The 26,740-nt window shown below is 39.0% G+C and overlaps 1 protein-coding gene across 7 annotated transcripts in view; it reads right to left on the bottom strand.

Moving 5' to 3' along the window:
* The window catches only part of LOC124182753 (forkhead box protein P1-like), a 212,794-nt gene that overhangs the window by 24,612 nt on the left and 161,442 nt on the right, over positions 1 to 26,740 (bottom strand). For 6 of the 7 annotated variants that reach the window (XM_046570395.1, XM_046570399.1, XM_046570400.1 and 3 more), the window contains one exon: positions 17,099 to 17,152. The exons of the other annotated variant lie outside the window; for it this stretch is intronic. In XM_046570395.1, the coding sequence (XP_046426351.1) occupies positions 17,099 to 17,152 (54 nt within the window). The remainder of the gene's footprint in view (positions 1 to 17,098; positions 17,153 to 26,740) is intronic. 7 annotated transcript variants of the gene reach the window in all.

Consider the following 26,740-nt stretch of genomic DNA (forward strand, 5'->3'; position numbering starts at 1 on the left):
TTTACTCCTCGAAAGTGGATTGAAAAAATGTTTCGTTGGGCCTTCTTCGCTTATACCACAAATATTTGAGATCACTGTTATCCTCAGGCTGCAGTCCGCATACAGTGAAAACCGTTCCGGTAGTGGAAGCGAAACGAACATGGCTACTCGGAGATATTGAGGTATCCCATTAGGCACCCCAAATATGCTTTTCGTTCAGCCTCGTGAAGACATCCATATTTCAATCCACTAATTAATATCAGCAGCGGGCCGTGATAGTCGTAGGAAGTGGTGGAAGATAAAAAAGAAGAAGAAGGACTTGAGATTCTCGATGAGGAGCTTCCGTTCTCCACGAAGAAGATGCATGGAACGGCAGAGGTCGGCGGTACCAGACGTCAATGAGCGGGTCTTGTGTGCCGAGAGAGAAAAGTCTAGGACCATCGAGTGCCGGATAAGAGAGGTAAGACTCTTTTGGGGAAAAGGTTAAGCAAAGCTTGAGCATTGCTGCCAGCTATATGGGTCCCGGTTTGTTGGCAGTTGAGATTTCTCGGGTTCTCTCTTATCTGTTGGAAGGAGGAGAGAAGGAGAAGGAAAAGTGCGCTGCCGTCTTATATTTGAATCTTGCGTTTACCGGGTCCGTCTCTCTTCTCTGCTCTTCTCTTATGCCAGACACCAACACCAAGTGAGGAGGAACCCTCGGCAAAGACGCTCATATCTTTTATATATTAGAATTCTTACCCACCTACTACCCTCCCCGGTGTTTACTGTTTGGCTTTATTCTACCCGACTTTCCCTCCCCGTATTTTCCTATATCTACTAACCCTCAAGACCTTCCCGTCCCTCCCCGCTGCTCTTTAAATCTTTGTGATGCGCCCACGTCTCTTATTTTCCTACCGCGCTATGTGCACGCTCGACATATTGCTAGTCCTTGTTGTTTCTGCTTTTTTTTTTTTTTTTTTTTATTCTTCCTTTTCTTTCTGAAACAGGTTTTTGGGCTTCTCTCTCGAATCCTTTCTCTTCCCGCCGCCTAAAAAAAGCACCCTGCAGCGAATGGGATAACCGAAAATTCTTCTCTTCTTGCGATCCTTTTTCTGTTATTTTTATTACACACCAACTCGAATAACAAGACGGTGTTTACCGAAATAACAAATAATTCGGGCCCACGTTCCCGGGACGCAAGTAAACCGGCCTTAAAACAATTGCCAATCATAATCCAAGATGGTGGCGGTGGTTCGCGGGGGTTGGAGCTTATTGTTTTTATCTCACCCCCTTTCGACGGTCGCTCACCCCGCTGTTTCGTTTAACCCCAAAGTGGGATAACCTTTATTAAAGGTACGGTTTAGCTATACCTATATTTACACACGGCTGAAGAACGGACGATTGACATTTTATGTGGATATTTATACGACACTTGACCGCTTATATGACCTTTTTACTCAATGGGCTCAGATTTGTCCGGAGTGTGATAATTTTCCAAGCTTTTTGTCGAGTTGAGCTAACTTGGATGGACGTTACAGATGATGGAATTGGACAAATCTAGCGTCTAACTATGTATGAATGGGACTGACTGACAGTGACGAGAACGGTGAAACAAATCTTGTTTGAACGAATTTGTAAATTTCCGTCAGCATAATCGACTTTGCTTTTTTCACCGAGGGATAGTTTTTCCCTTTCCATCCACGAATTTTCTCTCGACTTTTATATCCACCGAATAAGAAACGCTGTGGGTATAAGGGAAGAAGGTGTTCGCGTCTCATTGCGTATTCCCGTGACTGCAGTGCAATCAGACGCGACTCGACGCGGGTTTGTTGACGTTTGTCATAATATTTTAATATTAAATTGGAGTTTCTTGAGCAACGCGCGGCGTTTCCTATTCGCCTCGCTGACGATAATCAGACAACGACGTCTCTGCGCGACAAACTGCGAGACGGCATGCTGTGTTCGTCTCACAGATTTGTATATTTGGTGTGTATTTCCCCGACGTCTCGCAGCCCGGATGCTTTCACGGTTCTTCGAAGAGGCGCGAAGGAAGGAGGTGGAAAGAGACAGATAGATAGGTAGATAGATAGTTAGATAGATAGACAGATAGATAGATAGATAGAAAGAGAGAGAGAATGAGACAACAAGGGTAGGGGAGGCGAGAATCCTCGAAAACATCGGTTGGCCCCCCTCAAATTGAATACGGAATATGGAATACAAATTACGGAGCAAGATATGCATGTAGAAGAAGAAGAAGATGCAGAGAACGCGCGAGAATCCCGCTGCAGGCAGCAAATAATTCAGAATTAAACTTGATATATTCGCGAATCGTTGCGATTATACCTATACATACACATATTCATATACAACACAGCCGTACCCGAGATATGTTTATACTGTATACGGTGAGGTCATATTGGTACCAACTTCCAGATTTCGGTTACATAAGTTTCAACGTTACAAGGTTTTTGTACACTCATTCTTTACGAGAAACAAACGCAAAAACTTGAGATTATAAAAATTCTATGACTTGTTTTTCGCTTTTAATTTATTTTACATCTCTGAACCGATATCAAAAATAATGTATTTTTTTTTTGTTTTTTTTTTTTTTTTCTATACCGTAAGCTTCGTACCGATGCGAGAAAATCACGAGAAGAATTAACGAATGTCCGACGCGATTTTCCCTCCAACTTTATTATTCTACGCAACCGTTGCATCCAATTTCTGGCTGTAATGTAACAATTATCTCGTTCCATAATCTGAGTGTGACTTATAGATATAATGCTGAAATTCCCTGCGCTGTAAATGTAACGCGTCGACGCGGTATATTCTGCAAGCTCCTTCAATCCCGCGAACGACCGATGACGTGCGTCAGACTGAATCTCATAAATTTCTCACATTCGCCAGCTCGATTTGCCAGCGTTTGAATCAATGCTACCCGTACAACACATCTATTTCTACGACTTATATAAGCTTGGGAAAGAATTAAAGACAGTTGAAGAAGTTTTTCCTAAAAAACGAAGGAGAGAAGGAAAAAAATTAAATACTTGTCAAGTAATTGATAAACAGGAGCCATGAATGAAACAAGTTTTTTAATTATGTTTAATTTCTTGATTCTTGTTGAAAGAAAACCGAAAACCTGATAGATTTTCAGTTGGTCGTTCGATAATAAAAAAAAAAAGTACAAGTTCGTTTGTTCGTGACTTGAATATCGTGGGTTTTGATATCTAATTGATTCAGAACCTCTGACACGGGCTTATATAATTTATAGCTCGTGATTGTTTCAATTAAATGATAAATAATTGACGATAGAGAGAAGAAAAAAAAGGAAAGAAAATAGGGTAAGCGACGACGGTAGGATTGAAAAGTTGAAGCGAAGAAAAAGTGAAAAAAATGTCCTGGTTCGGTACACGGCTAGATCGTATTTTCCCGCCTATATAATTCAATAGAATAGCCAATGGATCGACAATGAAGTATCTCTGCAGGCAACCCATTCTATCGGCTATCAATTAGCATGTTTGAACTGAGATTCGAATTTCCCGAGGTCCATACGGAGTTTCGCTCTTATTCGTCGGCTTCTGTTACCGCCGTTGATGCAACGGCATTGCATCCATCGAACAGTTTCGTTGAATGATTAAGCACGATTCTCCGTTGGTCTCTTGTTCTCCCGTGCAGACTCGTTCCTCCCATTTATCTCCTCTATTTTCCTCGGTCTCGTAGTTCATGATGATACCTCTACACACTGGTCCGCAAGTCCAGAATCATCTCTGGTTTCTAATGTGACTGTTTTTAGTAAAAATAAGTGAATCGAGATCGCGAGTTCAGCGACATCTCGCGAAAAAAAACACTTTTTTGAGGTTATGTCACGTGCAGTTACACTGTTGTATACCGTTCCTTTTGACGTGGAAAAAGATTCTTTTTTTGTTTTTTTTTTTATACTGTGACTAGGCATCATTTCTGTCAATTATTTATCCCTCAAGAATATAAGTATTGCCGAATTCAACCGTTACAGTGGCGCCACCTGATCAGTTGTTCACCCAACTTGTCAACAGTTTCTACGATAACGTCTACCTTCTCTTTGTTTTTGTAATTACAATACAAGAATATCGTTAATTTCGTTTTTCTCAGACTTCATTTACACCGAGAAGTCGCGATCTCGTGAAAAGAAATTTTTTCAGGTTATGTTTAAGTCGTGCTTTTCCATTCTGTGATAACTTCAGTGCATTTTTACCGTCATGTGATTTCCTTTTAACGCAGAAGAAAATACATATTTTCTCTTCACCCTTTTTCATCCTTACTGATAAATATTTAGTCAACTTGACTTATCCCTCAAGAATATGACTAGCAAAATTCATCGATTACAGTGGCGTCGTCTGACCAATCCGCCTAACCTAACCCGCAACATAGTTTCCACGATTAATGTCTATCCTCTTTTTCTCCTTGTAGGTAATTGGAATTGCAGAATACCGTTAATTTACTTTATCCTCCGTCATATATTCCGGGGTTGTTTTTCTCCCCCGCGTCTTTCGAGTCTGCGAGCACATTTCGAATTTCTCATTTCCATACCGAGTATATCGTGCACGGACGGGCGAATTGCAAACCGAGACACGCGTGCGTGAAAAGTTGGAATCAGAGGGTCCCCTTGTAGCAAAATTTTCACCAACAGGGCGGGAAATGATCGCGCGTTCCTGTAGAGAACGCAGCAAGGCGGGCCCCGTTGCATATTTGCATGTGCGTTAACATCAGCTACCTACACAGGCAGCTTCGAGGCTCATGTTTGTAGATTCGCTCATCCGTTTTGCAAGCAAGCCCGCAGAATGCTCGAGGAATTATTCCCTTCGATGCACCATCCGCGGAATTTCACCCCCGTCTCGTCTCCGCGCCAACCCCGCGCCATTTATACCAACCAACGAATCCCCCTCCCCCCCCCCCCCCCCCCCCGTATCATCCCGTCGCTAATTCTTCCGTCCTTTCACCGCGGATTCTTCAACGCCTCCGCCGCATTCTTTCCTAAGCGATAACCTCGATTGGAAAATAGAGGTTGAACGAAAAGGGTTGAAAATCGGAATTTCGGTTGTTTTTTCTTTTCTTTTGTTTTTACAACACGCGTCGAAGCGACACGATTCATTGTATGCTCGGAATTTTAACTCGTCGTGTTCAGAGTGCAGGAAAAATATCGATCGAGAAGATTGCTAATTAAAGATTCAGAGGAAATATTCACGAAAACATTTTTGCACCCTTAAGAGATCGTCTTGGTGTATAATTTTCAAAATTCTTTTTTTTTTCGTTACATTCTTTATTTGCATTATCCGATAGTGTGGACGGGGTATTGCATGGACTTGGCATTTCAGATTGATCGTAATTAGACAATTTATACACGAAATTCCGCCCTCGTAACTTTGAACGCGTTTTTCTTTCTTCGTTGTCGTAGTTTTCAGTATCAAAGGAAGAATTTTCAAGCTCTCCGTCGCGAATTCGGACACAATATTCTTCACGCCGTTCTTTATCTTGCTATAGTAGGCACTTTTTTTTTTCTTAACCTCGATATTTTTTTTTAACGAAAAACTGTCGAAAAAATCGGCTGAATTCGATCCATTTTTTCAAACCGCCGCGGTTCTGTCAATTTTGGTAAAAGAACAAAAACCACCATGGCAGGACAGCGGCTTTCATGCCGATTAACAATCTCTTTACAAATTTCGTTTCAGATAATGTTTACGGCTACAACCTTTCTTTTTTTCGAAGACATTTTGCGACCGTGGAAAAAAAAAATGTAAAAAAAAAAAAATAATAATAAACCCAAACGTTTAAAAATGTATTTTCTGTTTTATGCGAGTGTTTTGTATTCGACATGAATAAAAAAAAAAATCAGACCGATGAGCGTATTTTAACCATCGTAAAGACCAAAAAAAAAAAAAAAATTGCAACCACCAAAAAGTAAAGTCTTCGAAAAATCGAGGAACAAACTCGGTGTTTCAAAGATGAGAATTCACCTTCAGACTTCTTTGGCACTTGATTGCATAAAGGAAGAAGTAAAACGGAGGGAGAGGGGGGGGTGGAAGTGAAATAAAGAATGCATCGCTGGACGTTTGTTTAATTTCGCGTAGCTTCGCCATCGGTGCCGGGAGAGCTGAACCTTGAAGTAAAAAGAGAGAGAAAGAGAGAGAGAGAGAGAGAGAGAGAGAGAGTTTGTGCTTGAGCTTGAGCTTGAGCCTGAGCTTCGGGGTTCGGGTTTTCGGGTATGGTTGCCAGACAAGCTGTATACAAGAGTTGTTAATGAAAATCAAACAACGTAAAAATTACGTTTCACAATTGGCGGCGGTGAGGCGATGAGGAGGCGAGGAGGTGTGTGCCCAGGTATACCAACCACCCCTCCTTACGAACCCGCGGCTACACCCACGCACGTCTCGCTCGGCAAAAGTGGAAAGTGAAAAGTGTGTTGGTAACGAGCTTTTTCCCTTTAGTCAGCCTTTTCTTCGCTAGCCGGATCCGCGAGAGCTGTATCAGCTTAGGAGAGAAAAACACCCCTCGGGCCGTTTACAATTTTCTCCTCGATTCAACCCTTCCGTTTTTTTTTTTTTCCTTTTTTTTTTATACTTCTCAGGTTGATCATACCTTATCTATAACACTGGTCAACTGTCGTTTTCTTATCCTCGATATTTCAGTGATCTCGGTAAGATTTTATCCAAACGACTCTGGGATTAAGCGTGATTTTTCAAAATCTGTTCCAGTTATTTATTTTATCGACATTTTTATACGTGACTTAAAATAAGCAATATTTAGACGAAAAATCCGATATTTTTTTTTTTTTTTTTTTTTGGGAATACTCAAAGCTTGCCAAAAAATACAGCCTCGGCAAAAAGAAAAAAATTGACGACGAAGAATTTACGAATAAAATTATGATTATATCAGAAACCATCCCCCTCCTTAAAACAACTACAATAACATGAAAAACTGGAGTCAATATAATATAATAATGATTCTATTTGTAAATTCTATGTTCTCGGAAAACAAAATTCACGGAAAAACTTTGGGCAACAGAAATTTTTTTTTTTTTTGTGTCGAGCTGTGCGATTATTATTGCTATCACACTCTACCACGATTACATTGAGCAATAATAAAGAGACCGTTATGTAATTTTTCGTTTTCAATGTAGATTTAATATTCCGCGATTATTGTTCACGATTATTGTTTTCATTGTTCTTAATTTTCCCACAGACATGTTACATCCATCTACTAATACAGTTTTTGCACGTATATTGCATTCGATTGAAAAATACGACAAGAGATTTACAAGTAATGTACGACAACTGTTTGTAACCTCGAATTTTGTCACCGATTTATAATTCAGTATCAATTAGTGCCTGGGTGAATTATAAAGTGGCTCTTCTCGAGTCTCACCTTTTATAAAGTCAGAGAATATCTCGCGGCTCGCTCATTTCTCGACAAGTTTAGAGAGCTCAGTAAAGAACCTTGAAAGACTGGTTCAAAGATAAAAGCAAAATTATATGATAACTGAACCAAAAATTTTCAAAACTAAACAATTTCTGTCCTCAATCTTTTTTAAACGTTCGTTCATTCTTTTCATTATTCCTTTTTTTGTTTCATCGGTATTTAGAAATATGATTTATTTAACATAATGTCGTCGAACGTTGATACACTTTTCAAAAAGCTCCGGACATTTATTTTTTTTTTTTTTACACCTGGAAATATTTTTCTCTGGTAGAATGATGAAAAAATTAGCTTCTCGCAATTTTTTTTTTTTGAAACTGTTTCGTAAATTAAAGCGCATAATTTTTAGTGGTAACATATTCGTCTCTCTGTTGTTCGACTAATCCGTAAATTAGATATTCGCATGATGCGTACGGCTAAGTATGGTTTGAAAATAAAAAAAAATAAGCAAAAAAAAAAAAATGAGTAAAGTGTAAAACAACGCAGCAACGAGTTACAATGAAAGTTGAAAAATACTTGTATGCAGCACAAGATAAACCGTATCGGTAAAAAACGTTTGCGGTACACGTTTGACGAGGGGTTAGGCGGAAGAAGAATAATAAAAAGAGAGGTGAAGAAAGGAGAGGCGCGGAGGGGAGGGGGGGGAGGGGGGGGATGACGAAGAGGAGGCAGCGGGGTTAGCAATCTCGTGAGGTAAGGTAATAATAATTAATACGTAATATAATTAGCATGACGAACGAACGAAGGTATAAAAAGGCAGGGGTGAAAGGGAGGGAAGGCGGGCGGGCGTCAGATGAATCATAAATAAGAATAATAAATAGTAAATAGAGAGGGAATGAGCCCCGGCAGGGCATCGCAGCTCGGTCGAGGGGTTGGAAAATTCTCCGGGGTTGCACGGAGGGGATGGCGAAGGGAAAGGGAAAGGGAAAGGAAAAGGAAAAGGAAAAGGGAATGGCGAAGCCACCCCGAAGCCACCCCTTCGGAAAGCTTACTGCAGCTAAGAAACAATTGAGGGCGAAACTGCGGTTAAAAATTACCTGATATTACTTAAAGCCGGCCTCAAACTGCTCGACTCCGAGAATCCTCCCCGGTTTCACCCCCTCAACCCCCGTGAACCCCTTTAGCACGGCGCTGATTTTGTGCACAGCTTGGGTTCTTGATGATACAATTAAAACCCGGCAACATCTCGACTCGCTTTTCCGACTCGGAAAATTATCCGATATTTTTCATCCCGCTACCCGCGAGACAGACTCTAACCCTCCCCTTTTTCTCACCACCACCCCCCCCCCACCCTACATCTTGCCGTAATCTACCGTCCGAGGAACTCTCGACCCAATCTTGGATTCTTCAAGCCGGGTCCTTAATTCCGGATACAGCGTCGCGATTCGAATCGTTACGTGTAGGAGGAAATAAAGAGAGGACGACGGGAATTTCAGGAGATTCAAGTTTGCCGAAATTTGATAATTTTTGTCAACTTCATTACCGTATATACACATACATATATATATATATGTTCAGTCATACGTTGAGTATTCCCGAAATTACTGCAATTTCGTAAACTGCTAATATCCGTTTGAATATTCGAAAAATAATAAAACACTTGAGTTACGAACGAAATCTTTGAATTCAATAATCAAAGCAATTTTTTTCACTCAAGAATCATCAACGACAATTTTTTCCAGCGATGAAATTGTAACTCATTCGTATATTGCGATTTAAATCAGCTGGATTATAGGTCAATTGGTAAGCTTTTCAAGGTTAAAAAAGAAAACATTTCTTCTCTTATTTCAAAACGACGGGAAAAGTTCAGTGAATTATACCATGAGTATAGACTTTGAAAAGGAGGAACGAAATTGCCGACTGGTTACGACGGTATTTCTGTACGTATATATAATGTATATATGTATATACATATGTATATACGTGCTGCAGGTTCGCAAAAGAGATGATTATAGTGGAACGAGTAGAGAGAACTAAAGTTAAAACGATTACTGTGTTTAATATTCATTTATGGTTTAACGTCTTGAATATTACCATTGGCATTAAAGATACAGAGAGAGAGAGAGAGAGAGAGAGAGAGAGAGAGAAAAAAGAAAGAAAGAGAGAGGAAGACTTGAGGTGGCAAGCGAGAGAAATTGAAGAGAAATTGGAGAAAGAGAGAGCAATAGAAAAATAGAAAAAACGTAAACTTGACGATAGAAAGCTGTGTAAATAAATCTAATGAGTATTGTAAATAGTATTTATCGAAGAGGTGAAAATCGGTTGAAAAAAAAAAGAAAAAAAAAAAAAAACTTATCGCTTGACGTGAAAGATAAATAAATAATAAACCGATTACGAAGATAATTTTGATGGTAAAAACGATATTACTTGCATGGATTTTAGCTTTTATATACTATTTTTTTTTTTTTATTATAAATATCTAGAATATTTTCATCAATTCCCCGTCACAATTTACTTTCCTTGTTTCACCCTCAGCGGACAACTTTTCTTTCACCCTCTCACCGCTCTCCTTTCAATCAGAGATTCATTTAAATCGAGTCGCACGCAATGTCTTAAATACATTTTATTTTTGTTTTGAGCCTGTTTTATTGCGTCCGAATTTTAATACCGTTGTTTGGCTTAAAATTTCAAAGATACTCGACTAACTCAATTCGACAATCAAAGCAACGTTCGATTGCTCAAAGATTTTCCCCGGTATAATTAAGTGGAAGATATAAAAAAAAAAAAAAAAAAAAAAAAAAAACCGTTGCCGATGGAAGAATTTTTTTTTCATTGTTTAGTCGTTGATTGCATCGTAAAGACTCGAATAATTACTTTTAATGTGAGTGAAAAAAATTTGAACAAACATTATACTTACACGGCGGCAATGAATGTATGAACAACGAAAATTTAAATCTCGATCGTTATAGATAAATAATAATTCAAAGCCGATGTTCCGATATTCTATGTATAAATTCTTCCCTGCTGCAGCAATGAATATATAAAACATGTGATAAATTCCAAACAAACTTTATACACGTATTCAGACATTATATTTCACTGTTTCCTTCCCACTCTCCTTCTTCTTTCAGTTTCAGTTTCTTTTTATATTTATGTTTATTCCAATTTCGTGCTTCGAATATCAGCGAATTTATTCACGAGCCGTGAATTCGGTGAAAAGTAATAATTCGCCTTTGTACATGCCTGTACATCTCTTCTATTCTCTACCTCTACACAAAGAGTGAATTACTAACGACTGCGTGATTCGTCTTTAGCTATAATTCACTGCGCATGCGCCACGATACGAGACCTGCTTTTGTTTTTCATGGCGACCGACCGTCACCGAGCATAACTTGTGCCGGCAACTGTCAAAATTTTTTAGGTTATGTACGTCTAAATATATGACGGTTGGTCACCCTGGCAAACAACTGATCTCGAATAGTAGAGCATGCGCATTAAATTACAGCATTCGTTAGAAACTCACTCTTAGATACATAAAACCCAACATCTCTGTCTGTCCGTTCGTACGTTCGCTTATAACTCTAGAACTACCGAACCGATTTTGATTATAATTTTTTCTCTGCACAGCCACAACGTCTGGCCAGATTTTAGGCTACATTTCGTTACAACCAGATCAATATTTTTCAAGATATAACGATATTTGTAAGGCAAACTGTAAGGGGATCGCACACTTCGAATGCGAACGCTGACTGAAATCTTACAGATAACGAAAAGTTGCGTTCAAGATTTTTCGAGCTATCGACAAGCTCTAGAAAAAAGTTCACGAGAGCTTGAGTATATGTCTACAAATAGTTTGTACCGCAAGATGCGTTTTAAAATATTCACGGACGGATCCGCAACGGGCTGCTATGTAATATGCGATATACGAAAATGCACAAGATATCCACGCGTGCCAACTTTACGGACATCCGTATTCAAAGCGACACCCTCCACGAAGAAACTAAACTTGTCTGCGGGATGATCTCGTATATTTCATATATAATATCAGCAGGGTGGCTGTTTTCCTTGTATATAACCTGAATACACCATATACGCATAACATACAACGATGCACACCGTATATTACCATATTTTTCCCATAATGCGCCCGCGCGTGTTGCTCGCATTATTATCATCATTATTATTATTATTATCATATCGTCTCGCGTATCGTGTGACCCACACGCATATAATTTCAAACTTTCCCTCCTCATATTATACAAGTTCTCCTCTCGATGAGGCGCGTGAAAAAAAAATTTGAAGCAGAAACAAACAAAAATACAAGAAAAAAAAAACACTTTCGAAATTTTTTCATCAAATAATTCGATCGAGTTTCGAGATCGATTTTTATCTTCTTTTTCACCGACAAATCAACCCTTTCTATCATACATTTTTCCTTACCCGAAATTCACTTCAAATTTTGTGTACACAGGCTGTTTTTTTTGGTATCACTGATTACAAATCTGAAATCGGAATTCGAAAACTCGAAAATGGCGGACAAACCAAAAAAATGAGAAAAATTCAGTATTGGAGATATTTCAGGGACCACGTGTCGAACCATAAAACTCGAAAATTGTCAAACCACCAGAAAAATAGTTTGATGAACAAAAAGCAGCGGAAAAAAAAAAGTGGAACGCTGAGCGTCCGAGCGTGAAAAAAATTAATAACGAACGAGGAATAAGAAAACTATTTGTAGCTAAAAGTTAGAGGAAAAGAGGGTGGAAAAAAAAATAAAAAATAGGGTAAATTCTGCCGCGCCCCAAGAACGTCTCAATTAAGAACCGGCATTGTGTACCTTGGTTCCCCGACCACCGATAGGTAGATACTTAGGCATACGTGTGGCACGTTTAATGACGGTTCTACGTGTCTTGAACTCGCCTTAATTACCTCGTCACACCTGGACGCCCGCCCGAGTCGCTTACCGACCACGCCTATCGCCTCAAGTTAGTTACTCAACCGTGGCAGCAAGCTTTCTTGCTGCTCAATATCGAAAAACACTCGGGCACGGTAAGTAGTGGCAAAATAAAAGAGATGGTAAAAGAAAAAAAAGAAAAAAGAAACTAACAACAATGAAAATAAAGAAGAAGACGGTGACGCGAGGAAAATTGGTACAAAAAAAAAAAAAAAAACACGATGATTATGATGCGACTTATCTATAATTTTACTACCAATCAATGTACGGATCATTTTTAGACTAGCTAGCCTTTCATACTTCCGGTGTGTATTTTATCAAGCAAAAAATGCTTCACTTCGCTTCATTTTATCAGTAGGTATCTTTTTCCGATTTCTCCTTTTTTTTTCCCCCGCGAGTGCAGGAATAGAGAAAATTTTACACGGAAGAGAAAAGAAAAGAACACAAATCGCGAACGTTACCGAAAGATTATTGTCGATTGCGTGTAATTTGAAGAACAAAAAAAAAAAATATTCTACAAAAGTAAAAAGTGATGCCGAGAAATCACTCGTCGAGAAGAATATGGGCAGTGAAAAGGCGGAGAATTGAAGATGTTCGATACATCGAGTTGTGTGTAATATACCTACAGGTAGATTACGTACGTATTAAAAATTATAGGAGATTTCCACACACGGTTCTTTCGGCTTCGATAAACAATATTCTATATATTTAGCTCGAGGCAAGATTAAAGTACAACGCGTGTCTTCTTGATGATTACTGTATATGTGTGTGTATCGTACAATTACGGTATATAGAGACAAACGAGTGCGTCGTTTGTTGTTATAACGTACACATATATCTATTTACAGGTAGAGATAGGTACGAAGAATGCATGGGAAAATCATTGTTACGAAATATGTTTACCACCAGGTGAGAAACAAAAGTTGCGGTTAATTGGTCGGTCATTACGTCCCGCTTATATTCCGAACACTGAAGGCACTCTCGCACACACGAATCGTTCGTTTCACTTTGTTATCCACGACTTGAGGCAATTGTCTTAGGAATGAGTGTGTGCGAGTGCATCTGCGGGTATTTATTGTGCTCTGTCTTTATCACGCTTATTGTTAATGCGGGTAAAAGAGAGTGGAAGTGAAGTGTAATTTTGTTTATTGTTTCGTACGCCCCTGCTTGAGGATAATTATAGGCGTATACGAAAAGAAAAAGAAGAAGAAGAAGAAGAAGAAGAAGAAGAAGAAGATTGGAAGACGGTTTTTGTAGAATCACCGCGAAGGATTTGACTGTCGGTGAGAAAAAAATGTCTGGCGTTGATACGATGTACCTGTCTTGAAAGATCGGTAAGAAAAAAAAAAAATCGGCATAATTTTTACGACAAATATTGCACATCTCTGCGAGAAGTCACGATTTTTTCATATCGTTTGGAAAATCTCGCGCAAACGAGAATTGAAAATCGGTAATTGTATTCGGTGGAGTGAAAAATCGGTATTCTTTCGAAATTTTTATTTCAGTTATTTAGCATTGTACCCACGCGTATAATGCAGGTGACGATTGATTACGGCAGCAAAGAAATAAACATGCCGATTTTTATAGAAACACCGCGAAGGATTTGACTGTCGGTGAGAAAAAAATGTCAGGCGTTGATACGATGTACCTGTCTTGAAAAATCGGTAAGAAAAAAAAATCGGCATAATTTTTACGACAAATATTGCACATCTCTGCGAGAAGTCGCGATTTTTTCATATCGTTTGGAAAATCTCGCGTGATCGAGAATTGAAAATCGGCAATTGTATTCGGTGGAGTGAAAAATCGGTATTCATTCGAAATTTTTATTTCAGAAAATTAGCATCGTACCCACGCGTATAATGCAGGTGACGATTGATTACGGAAGCAAAGAAATGAACATGCCGATTTTTGTAGAAATACCGCAAAGGATTTGACGGTTGATCAGAAAAAAATGTCAGGCGTTAATACGATGTACCTGTCTTGAAAAATCGGTAAGAAAAAAAAATCGGCATAATTTTTACGACAAATATTGCACATCTCTGCCAGAAGTCGAGATTTTTTCATATAGTTTGGAAGATCTCGCATGATCGAGAATTGAAAATCGGTAATTGTATTCGGTGGAGTGAAAAATCGGTATTCATTCGAAATTTTTATTTCAGAAAATTAGCATCGTACCCACGCGTATAAGGCAGGTGACGATTGATTACGGAAGCAAAGAAATGAACATGCCGATTTTTGTAGAAATACCGCAAAGGATTTGACGGTTGATCAGAAAAAAATTTCAGGCGTTAATACGATGTACCTGTCTTGAAAAATCGGTAAGAAAAAAAAAATCGGCATAATTTTTACGATAAATATCGTACATCTCTGCGAGGAGACGCGATTTTTTCATATCGTTTCGAAAATCTCGCGTGATCGAGAGTTGAAAATCGGTAATTGTATTCTGTGGAGTGAAAAATCGGTATTCTTTCGAAATTTTTATTTCAGAAAATTAGCATCGTACCCACGCGTATAATGCAGGTGACGATTGATTACGGAAGCAAAGAAATAAACATGCCGAAAGGGACTATTTTCAACCAATTAACAGGTCGTAGCAGATTTAGATTTTCTTGTTTCGCCATACGCGAGTTTTATTGCTATACTCGTTCTATAACGGATCGCAATTATGACTTGTAATATAAACTCATAGTTCAGTGAGATCGGCGCTCCGATACCGATCATCGTTGGTCGTTTGAAAAATATACCGATTCTATAAATATTGCTCAAGTACGTCGGATATATCAGAAAAATCGTATAGTTTTCCCGATTATCATCATTATCGTGATTATTTTTCGATTAACGATCGTAGCTAATAACAATCTTGATATTTTTGCAGGACAGGTTCTTCGGAAAGGTGATTGAATTCATCGAACGGTTGAAAAGAATTTCATTTCTTACAGCGATAGGAAAAGTTTTGTAACATCGTTATCGTTTGTTACAAAAACTGCTTGAATATTGTTTTAGTTATAAAAAAAAGTGTCAGTTTATAACTGCATATTTTATTACGATCAAAGTTGTCAATATCGCATTTTTCGGTAATTTTAACGCAAAATCAGTTTGTTTCATTGACTATATTTTTCCAATCAAAAAAGGCCTTGACTTCAATTTATCGTAATAGATACATGAAAATATAGTAAAAGTGACCATATTAAAAAATTTCATATTTTCTGGTTACAGCTACGAAAATGATTTTCATTTCGTACCAGCTTTCAACTGCAGTAAAAAAAAATGAAAACGGTTCGATCCAAGACAACATTTATTCCAATTGTCGTTAGCAAAATGTGATTTTTCAATTGAATAATATATTTTTACACTGTTTCATATTTCCAGACTACAATTGAATAAAATAATTGAATGTATTCCAAGGATTATTGGAATTAATATTATCTTGGATTCAAACCGTTATTTCAATTATTTGGAATAAATATTCTCTTGGATTCAAACCTTTATCTTGGTTTTTTTTTTTTTTTTCTTGCTCTCAAAATTTATCCGTCCTCTAGCGATGCTTCGACACATTCAACCAAGAAAGAAAGAAAGGAAGAAAGGAAGAAGGAAAGGCGCGCGCTCTATTCGTCCCTGCGCAGAGTTTCGAGGATGGGTATAATTGAATATTGATATATTGTTATGGATTGATCATACGCGGGATAGGAACGAATTGGCCGGGCCCATTGTCAAAAGCCTTTTCTCGACGCTGTGCGCGCCCTTCCACCGCCACAATATTGTTGCATCCCCTTATTTATTGCGTCTGGTTCATTGATAGTACAAGCAATTCGGCATAACGGGGAAAACCCCGTTGTCTTCGATAAGGGCATCCCCGTTTTGACTGACTGCTAAATTATTCTCAGTATTTCGCTATCCGCAATTTCAAACGTATGGATTTACTCGTTCGACGGATCTACAATGCACGTATATATATATATATACATATATACATATATATATATATATAATAGGTGAGTGTTATACCTTCTTGGAGAGATTTTCTTGTAACAACAAGAGAAAAGAAGGGGGAACAAAAAAAAAAAGAAACGTTCGCAAAGACCGTTGTAATCGAAAAATAGTTCGATTACACCGGTCGACAAACATTTTTGTTTTTATTATTGCGCCAGAGTTGAGTTGATTATTTTTTTCTTCTTTGTCATGCGTCTCAAAACGATGGAAAAATATACCCCCCCCCCCCCCTACCCTCCTCAAAGTTTGGATTTGTAATCTTGGGAGAAATAATAACAATTTAATAACTTCGCTGGCGCAAGTTTACAGATAATTTGTGTCTGGGTTTTGTGTACGTAATTATTACGTGTAAAGTGATATTGAACAGATGAGAATTGGTGGTTTAAAAAAAAAGTTTTATTTCGCAACTGAGAGAGTGGTATGTTGAAATTGAAGAAAATCTACTATTTCGATTATTCGGTTGATATGAAAAAAAAAAAAACCGAAACAATATTATTTTCGAATAAAGGGAATCGAATTAAAGTCAGCAAAATTTCGGTTGTTATAATAAATACAGTTTACGTTATTCGAATTAGTTTTGATGCTGATATTTTTTCAAATCAAAGTCTCCGGTGAGCTTGAAAATTTTTACAGTGAAAAAAATAAAAAAATAAATAAAAAAACGTAGAACCAGATTAAATTATCGTGAATATCGGGGTGAAAAAATCGAATTTCAGACTTCGGTGATATTTAGTAAAAATTTGCAGAAGAATATGGAAGAAAACATTGAATGTGCCAACTACGATAATAACAATTTATGTTGTTACTCACAGAGGGTCGAAGCGAGTACAACCAATGGTTTGAGAAGAGTCGAGAGAGCCTCACCTGTAACAGATAAAAAAATTGAATGGAAGTCGAAAAAAAAAACAACGAATTACGTTCCATCGATGCGATAAATTATTACAAAAAAAAACCAGGGGTATCTATTATAGCTGCTTAAAGTAAGAACGGATCTCGAAGAAAGGTGAAACGAGAAGAGGAAAAAAAAAAAAAATTGGGTGCGTGTACTTATGTACGCGTGTGAGAAGTTATACTTCTTTGGCATCGTTGAAAAATACACAACATGTCAAAACCTTCTGTCACACAATGATAAAGAAGAGAAGTACGTAATAAAAAACAATAAAACAAATAACGGATGTCTTACATTATATTTAAATAATCTATTAAATTTTTATCACGAACTTTTTATTAAATGTTCTATTAAATTTATTTCTTCATTTTGTGAATATTAAAAAACCAATAATAAATATTCAACATTGATAATTTAATAATATTTAGTATTAATTATATTAAATAATGATATTTTAATTTATATCAATAAATAATACATACGGATAACTAACCTCAATTATATTGGAACACTTGAAAAAGTATTATAGCACAATTTTTTCACTAATATTCACAAATAGTAAATAATATTAATCCAAATATTCAATTTAAATCACTACTGAATATATTTTATTGCCACATATATAATTCGCACTTGTATGAAAATAAAACACGTGTTGTGACTGTAAAAACTAAAACCATGTGGATAAATATTTAGCTTTTTTTCGAGACTTAATGAATTCGGTTGAGTGGGCAACTTCATCCTGTTAATTTTGTGTTACAGTGATGCGCGCGCATGAATTCGGTTGAGCGGGCAACTTCATCCTGTTAATTTTGTGTTACAGTGATGCGCGCGCATCCCGAAATTTCACTCTCATCAGTTTTTCATAACGCGCCTAAAGAAGTATAACTTCAAAAAAAAAAAAAAAAAAACAATAGATAACGGAAAAGAGGAGAGGAAGAGGAGGGAATAAAAATCGTCACCGCCAGACAAGTTCGAATGTTCTCGAAAAACAACTTCGCATAGCTACTCGCTTAACCAAACACTTCCGTGTTCTGTGCCGAGCTACGGCTAAAAAAATTTTTTACGCGAAAATTGAATTTGAAGTGAAAAAATACGTTTGCGATGTGGAGAAAAAAAAAAATAAAAAAAAAAAAAACGTATAAAATCTCCAACGCGACAACTGTATATTTTATACGATATTTGTTGAACAATTTTGTAATAATTATACACGAGATATGTAAAATATACCGTAAGTATAATACGAAAAACTCCCAAGGATTTCTGCGACTCGTTGTTGTGCCCGGCCGAAATAATCGCGATTAAGAAAATAGATTACTTTTCTTTCTTACAATATCGCAGTTAAAGCGTAGAGGATATGTGATACCCGCGACAAGTGTGACTCGCGATTAAATCGCTTCTCGCCACGGTGATTGTGATATGTCATATGTATACCCGCGTATGAACGATACAACTTTCGTTCCATCCAAATCCGTACGAACACAAATGCGATGGGCGAACATTAATGAACGTATACGTTGTTCTAACCTCGGGGGCTTAGAAAGGAATTAACCGTGTGTATGAAATTTTTCACCGTCTTATTTTCTGGGACACGTGCTGTGTACGAAAAATTTCAAATTTTTCGTCCTGTCAGATATAATATATGAGAATGAAAAAGGAGAGGAGATTGCGGATGGGTCAAAAGTTGGGAAGAGAGAACAAATGAAAAAAAAAAAAAAAAAAACTGTTTCGAGAATCTACAAAAAAAATAAAAAATTTACACAACGACAATAATAGTGGATTGGAAAATAAGAAAAAATTCATGAGAAAAGGTTGGATCGTTCAAAGATTTCGTATTTGACCTTTTCCGCATTTCAAAAATTCAGGAAGGGAGAAAAAAAATGTTTGAAGAATGTAGAAAAAAAAAAAAATGTCATCCACGGCAATAACAGTGGATTGAAATGATAGAAAATTCATGAAAAAAGATTAGATCGTTCAAAGATTTCGTTTCTGGCCTTTTCGACGTCTCCTAAATTCTTATCCGATATTTGGCTTCACTTTTAATTCTCCTTAGTTTCCTTCGCTTCGACTTTTATTAATATCACTACCCAATCACGAACAACATAAATTTTGTACCGATGAATATAATTTGTTTTTAATCGTTCGAAGTAAGCGACTGTTTCACCAACGGTTGAACAATCATACCAAATACGTTTACGATGCGTTGTCTTTTAAAATAACGACACCGTAACGGGATTTTCTACGACACGTTTCTGTTATTTTTGTCAATTCCATCGATCGAACGATTGGAAATTGTTTGAATTTTGTCAGAGGATCTCGAGCCTGCGATTCTTTATTCAAGACGGCTAAAGTCGCTCGGTTAAAAGTAAGCGACCAAGATAGTCCGCGTCCGGAGCTGAGAGAGTAAGCTGTCCCTCGGGTACGATGGGTGAAAAATATTTTCTTCGTTATCCAATTCAACCCCATATACACCCCGGCTAAAACGTGATCTTCAAGCTCGTTTAACGGACTGCAATCCGATTTGTCTTTCCGTTCGAGGACCTTCAGACCTTCAGACCTCCGACGGCCGTCGGCCGTCCCTTTTCCAACATCAGACACATCTCGCGCTTCCTTCTCCCCCATCCTTATCCACCATCCCTAAGGAATCGTTCGAGTAACTTGCCCGCCTTTGAAATAAATCCCCTTCTCCTTTTTTTCTTCACTCTTTTTCTTACCTTTAATCCAAGAAATCAAAGAAATCAACGATCGATATTATACCAGACGGATTTTGTGTTATCTTGACGTTTTGGAAATGTTGACGGTGAAACGTCAGCGTTTCGTGAAACTGAAGAATTGAGAAGATGAAGAGGATAAAAACGTACAAGGAATAAAAATAAAGAAGAAGAGGAAAAGAAACGTAGATAAATAACACCGTCGAGGAAAATGAAATAAGAAATAAAGTATGTATAAGAGTTTAGGGGATGGAAAGAAGTTCTAGTAGCGGATTTACGAGGTCAGTTTTTGGGTGAAAATTGGCAGTTTGTATGCAGCGAGCAGAGAAGAAGCCGGTCGGTCAGTCGCGAGAAAAGGCGTAGGTGTATATTTTTCAATAAACGTAGGTAGGTAAAAGCTGGAAATCGAGCTAAGGGGGTGTTATTTTTCCTCTCTTTCTCCCTCTTTCTTTTTTATTAGATTGCTGGATATCCATTAGCCCTCGAACCTGCCTCCGATAAACGTTAATACATGCCAAGGGAGCACTCCGTAGCAAGGTTTTATTCGATGCGTGAACTCTGTCTGTCATGCCTCGTATATTCGTCTATTTATTACTTTCATACGTGCGGAACTTTGAAGCCGAATGAGGAATCGAACAAGGAAAATGACGATATGGTGACGGTAAGTACATTCATTTTGCCAAGAGGATATTCACTTGTTGAAATCGCAATACATTTTCGAAAGTAGTCACCTTAAAACAGTTTGAAATCACTTGAAATCACGCGTAATCGCTTGAAATCGCGTGAAACCACAGGTGTGTTAACTTGTTGAAAGCGCAAACCACTTTAGAAAGCGATCGCTTAAAAATCACTTGAAATCACGTGTAATTGAGTGAGATTGTGTAACATTGCGCGAAGTTACTTGAAATCACATGTAATCGCTTGAAATCGCACGTGTATTCACTTGTTGAAGTCGCAAGCCACTTTGTGAAGCAGTAGATTTAAAATCGCTTGGAATCAGTTACAATCACTTGGAATCAGTTAAAATCGCTTGAAATCAGTTAAAATCACTTGGAACCGCTTGAAATCACTTGACATGGCATGAAATCGTGTTAGATCTCTTGAAATTGCTTTAAATCGTCTAGAACCGCATTAGATCCTTTGAAATCCCATGAAATTGCACGTGTGAACACTTGTTGAAATCGCAAACAACTTTGGAAAGTAGTCACTTGAAAATCGCTAGAAATCGCGTGAAATCAGTTGAAATCGCTTGTCGCCAGATCTATGAGTGAATACATCCTGGAATTTTACTCATATCGATCACGCGGTGAAGATGATGGGTTGTGATGTGTTCGAGTGAAGGCTTGAGAGATGGTGGGAGTAGGTATCTTGAGGAATAGTTAGAGGATCGAGCAAACAATGAAACAATCAACAAAAAACAAGGATAGAGAGAGAGGAAGAGAAAAGGATGTTTGTTTGGCGGGGCCGTTAATGTCACTTCGTGTATTGTTTATACAATATCTGACTAAACCGCAGGCGGCGCGGCTTACGTGTGTAGTTTTGTCCTCGGAAACGAGCGGCGAAGAAGATAGAACATAAAACGGGAGAAAAGCAAGGAGGAGGAGGAAGCAAAGAAAAAGGGAAGAGACGGAGTGTAAAATAAAAAAAAATAAAAAAAAAAGTGGAAAAGAGAAGGATTGGTTGTTGGGCGCGTAAATAGGCGCATGCATGCATGCATGCGATGAAGATGAAGACGAGGATGAGGATGAGGAAGAAGAGTAGAGGAGGTGGACAAGACACTGCGCTCGGTGCCTAACCACCACCCATCCTTTGCAAAACACGAGGTGAACAAACTAAACAGTTGATTGTGTGTATTTAACTGGTTACGAAGATTCTTGTGAAGAATTCGGCTTCGCCTTTGAAATCATCGACTCGTTGGCGGGAGAGAGAGAGATAAAGATGGTGGGATACGGATGGAAAGAGAGAGAGAGAGAAAAAGATACCGGAGGATAGAGAGGCCAATACCACAAACAGACATTTTCTTCTTCTTCTTCTTCTTCTGCTCAGTTGTTACCGACGCATTAAAAATAGACGTTCGACCCTAGATTCTCGAAACCAAACATCGTACGGGCGCACATATATACATATACAGACACGTATGCGTACCTACGTAAACCGCGTACGAGAAATCAATTATTCAACATTTCCCTCGTGCACACAACTCTGGGAGAGGGGGGGGGGGGGGGGGCTGCTAGAAGAGTAAAGAAAAAGAAAAAATAACGAAGAAGATGGGAATAGCCAGGCTCTTCAACTATTTCAAGAATGGGTCTATACTACGTAGCCTCAACTCCTCGCGGCTTTGATGGCATTTGAAAAAAGAGGAATTAGGCATATGTACCTCCAGGGGGAAAAAAAGAAGAGAATGATGTTCCTTTTTTCTTTTTTTTTTTTTTTTACTCCGTACCACCAGTTTCGTTAAATTGTTTAATATGCTTATATTTACAGGTTGAGAAATTTGTTTATCATCCACTGATTGTCGTAATTTAAATTATTTACCATCACTTAGTTGAATCAATAAAAGGTCTGGACTTTTATCGCGTAGATATCACGTATCTCGTAGATGGACCCTCATGTATTCAAGCTTTACTTAATTCAACTTACTAAATTTCATGAAAAAAAATTTACTTCTTGTCTCACGTTGTTTTTAAACATTTTCATGCAGTTTGCGACTGAAGAGTTTGAAAAATATCAAGAATTGTAGAATTTCATGTATAGTAACGAAAATTTTGATAAGTGATGGTTTTTGATCAAAAGTTGAAAAAAAAAACAGTTCCAACTTTGTACACAAATCACGGCAGTTACAAAAATTATACCGAGAAGTATAAATTTGCGATAATCTCGGCGATATGATTAGGAATGCATAGTTTTCACTTGGTCATGAAACCTCGAAATAAGGGGTAAAAAAGGGTGGACAGAGGCGTGTCGACGGACGTAATGATATCCCAACGCCCCGGGCACTCTATTAGCCTTGTCGAGACGCGAGAAGCCCAAGGAGCGAGGGTTTGCGGAGCGCGCAGAGGGTAGGTTAAAGTCCTGGTTGGGCGGCGGAGAGACCCTGCCAGAAAACGATGAGGAACCATTAGCCGGCGAAAACGTTGTCGGTGTGTATAATTAATTGATACAGAATCGGGGCGTAGTGGCCGTTGGCGGTTGCAGGCTGCGGCACAGTTCGCGACTAATATGCGAAATAAATCTACACTAATAGTAAGTAATTTGAACGATAAGTCGATAACAAATTGGCTCTGCCAGAAACGACGCCGGTTTGGTTACCCGGTGCTGAAAAGTGACCAACGTCCCCCCCAACCTTCGTATTCATATTTCACCGACTTGTAATATGGGAAAGTTTTGTTTAAGCCCCAAAGCTACAGAGCCGTAAGAGCCACGGGGCTTCTACTCGAGAGGCGAAATGGGGTGGCGTTACCCTTGACTGGACTGGACTCTGTCCCCAACGGAAGAGAATGTGTGCGTTTGGAAAAAGTATTTTTTCCCCCCATTCGTACCCGGGTGTTACAGTGTGTGTCCTACTACTTTCCGAATCTTGTAATGAAAAAATCCCTCCCAATATTCAGTCTCTGCAACGTCTCGGATAGAGGGTGACGACTGTATATGGGGGCTATTTCTTGGACTGGAAGTAACGCGATATTGATAAGACAATACATTTTTTGAGTCGAAATATCGGTCTTGGTGTCAACTCGGTAAACGGGTTCTCCATATTCTGATCTCTACGAATTCTTTTAAACTTCTCTTGGTGCGGATGAACCCTTGACATTAGGTGAAACCATTTACAAACGTTTTGCGAAGAAAGACGTTTTTACAAAAGATGTGAGACTTCCAAAGTTTCGACTATTCAATTTCTGGGTTACAATGTTAACGAGATCGATAGCTCGAGTATGACGGAAAAGTTCTCGCTGAACGTGAAGTCCAATCATGTGAGAAGCATTCCAACTACCGAATGGTCAACTTTTACTAGTTTCTAATCACTGTGCCTTGACGTTAGTATCACTGAAAATCCTTTCCATAAGGTATTTTCAATAGTCCTATTCTTTTTAGAATGACTCGTCAATCTTCGATTGCGTCGATATTAGAAGCACAATTAACAAAAGTCAAAATCAAATGGCTTTAGAATGAATGTATTGATAGTACAAGAAATGTATTATGCATACAGAGTTTCAGTTGCTTTGTACATTCAAGTCAAGTGTCCATCGAACGGAAGCAATCAAGATTTGGCATCTACCTGTTCCAATTTGCTGTTTTCATAAAAAAAAAAAGTGACTGAACTGGTACTTTGAGTCAATCCTAGAACATCATTTTCGGTAGGGCATAATTTTGGAATATCATGTCAGACGTCTGACCTGATGCCTCGATTACTTGCTCTCGTTGAATTTCTTGAGGCTTGCCTTTTTCAGAACATGAATAACGAGTCAGTATGGATGCGCGGTGGTCATTGTTGCTACGGGACAAGATATAGTGCGAAAAAAACTAGACTTATTGGCAGAGGCCTTCGGGCAGTGGTCTGTTATGACGGATTAATGTTCCCGGGTGGGATCTGTGGAGGACGCACCATCAGTAACACCCCCATCGGCCCCCGACTGACCCCCAGCCATTTTCTCTCGGGCTTCTTCAACCCCCCGCGAGGACCATTTCCTCACTCCACGTAGGAATATCGCTGCATATCAAATTATGGGAGCCTCTCAATGGCCGATCGTCGCCGCCTGCTGGCGCTGCAGTGATATATTTGGATATATTAAATTTTTTTTCCCTCCTTTTCCCTTTTTCTTTTTGTTCTTAGCGTCCAACCGTATCGTCGACAAATCGATAATACCAACGGTAACGCCTGACGCACCCCGGGAGAATCTGCATTCGCAAATCACCCTTCGTACGTCATTGCAAAGGTCGAAAATTAGACCCGTACGAAAAATTGCACACAGATTTCATTCGAACAACTTACGGTGTGCTCTACCGCTGAAGGCCTTCCGGATATATAGAGAGTAACGTGACCGTCGGGAGGTAAGTGTATTGGGGAGTCAAACATTGGAAGAGCCTCCCTGTTTTTAAGGGTGAACAAGTGACCGTCGAACGAAAATGGGCTTTCGGTTTGATCCGTGTCTGCGGAGAGATGGAGAGAGGAATGGTTGCGTCGGAATGGACGCCGGAGTTAGTGGTGCAACCAAAGAGCGAAATGCTTCTAGCTAAACAAATATGTATTCACATACTTCCATTCATGTGTATTCCAACTGCGGTCTGTCCTGCCCCCTTTTAAAAACTTTACCCTGCCTGTCCGTCTGTCTCCTGGACTCGGGTCGCACACACATCGGAGAGGTTTTCAACACTGTAGCAGAGCTTCGCGTCCCTGAATGTATCGCAAAAAAATACTATCCAACCACCAAGGCCTGTGTGCTACATCAGGTCCGTAAACAAAAGTACATTTGCCGGACATCTGTATTGAAGTGAGAGAAGGAGAAAGAGAGAAGGAGAGAGAGAGAGAGTTAAGTATTTGAAGCGACTGTCTCCTGTTTGCTGTTTGCAAAAGTGACGCGGTGAACCGCCTCTCTACCGCCATGTCTTTTCAGAGTAGGTAAAAAGAACGATCGTTGACACTCGCGTGTTATATTGTCGTCGGCAAATACATACCGTTACTACATAACGTGGGTTTATACATCGTAGTGAGGGAGAAAATAATTCAGGAAAGATACTACAGGGCGTCTGTATCATTTCGTGTTGTCACTCTCCGTCATGTACACGACGAGCCGCTTGTTATACTTGTGTCAATCGACTGCTGCACTGTCGGCATGCAGGGCAGTCTGTTAATAATAATGATGTATGAAGGAGTACAACGCGTCGGTCGTCACTACGGGGGTGAAACTGAAGGATATGGATGGTATAATCCTCGGCGCGAGTGCGTTACAGGCACTTGTAAAAATATGCAACATAAACTCTTACCGAGGATTAAACCGTCCATGTCTATGAATTTTAATCCTGGCTCTGGAGCTCACGCTCTGCTCGGCAGGATCATTCTGCAGACGCACTTTAAAACTCAAGAATAAATTATCAGCCATTGAGACACGCGGCTCGTGCGCGTATTTTATAACAACATTCAATCAGTGATTCCCTCCTCGGGATCAATCCGGACTAGGTATTCAACGTCCAGCCGTTTAGACCCCCCACCAATGAAAAGAATCTACCGTCACGTCTGGAGGATGGAGATACAAGGGATTCACGTTTGTCTTCTCGCCCAACTTGTTAGGGGGAGTTTTTCCAGGTCCCGTAGGGCACTCCACGTCGTCACACCATGGCAATAAACAACAAGGCGATGGTACGTTCCATCATTCGAGGATCATTATTAGCGTTACTTCTCTTCAGAATACACTTTCCAGTTGCTCGATAAATAGTGATACTTTTATCCTGATCGCGTTTTAAGAAATGGGGAAGGATTTTTTCCGGTACAACGATACCGAGGCATGTTACGAAGTACTTCCGTCAACGACATTCATTGCCCAAAGTAAAGAAGAGCGATTGTTTGAGGTGAGGGATGGTGGAAAATTTTTTCCTAGTCTCTTCGACACTCGGTTCTATTTGATCCTTGCAAAAGATGATTCGACCACGACGTGTAACCGTCCAGGGCTGAGTTCAGAAACCTTACCCCAGTGAACTCGGATATCATACTGTCTCTGTCGAACACATGAGATTAAACAAAGACACAACGATAATCGAGTCACTCGAGTAAGGTTTCTGAACTCAGCCCAGGAATCATAATCCTCGTTGTTTCCCGTCACTGAGACCAGTTCACGGTCAACCTGACTTGACCTAATGTAA

Source organism: Neodiprion fabricii, chromosome 5, assembly GCF_021155785.1.
Source record: "Neodiprion fabricii isolate iyNeoFabr1 chromosome 5, iyNeoFabr1.1, whole genome shotgun sequence".
Classification (NCBI taxonomy): domain Eukaryota; kingdom Metazoa; phylum Arthropoda; class Insecta; order Hymenoptera; family Diprionidae; genus Neodiprion; species Neodiprion fabricii.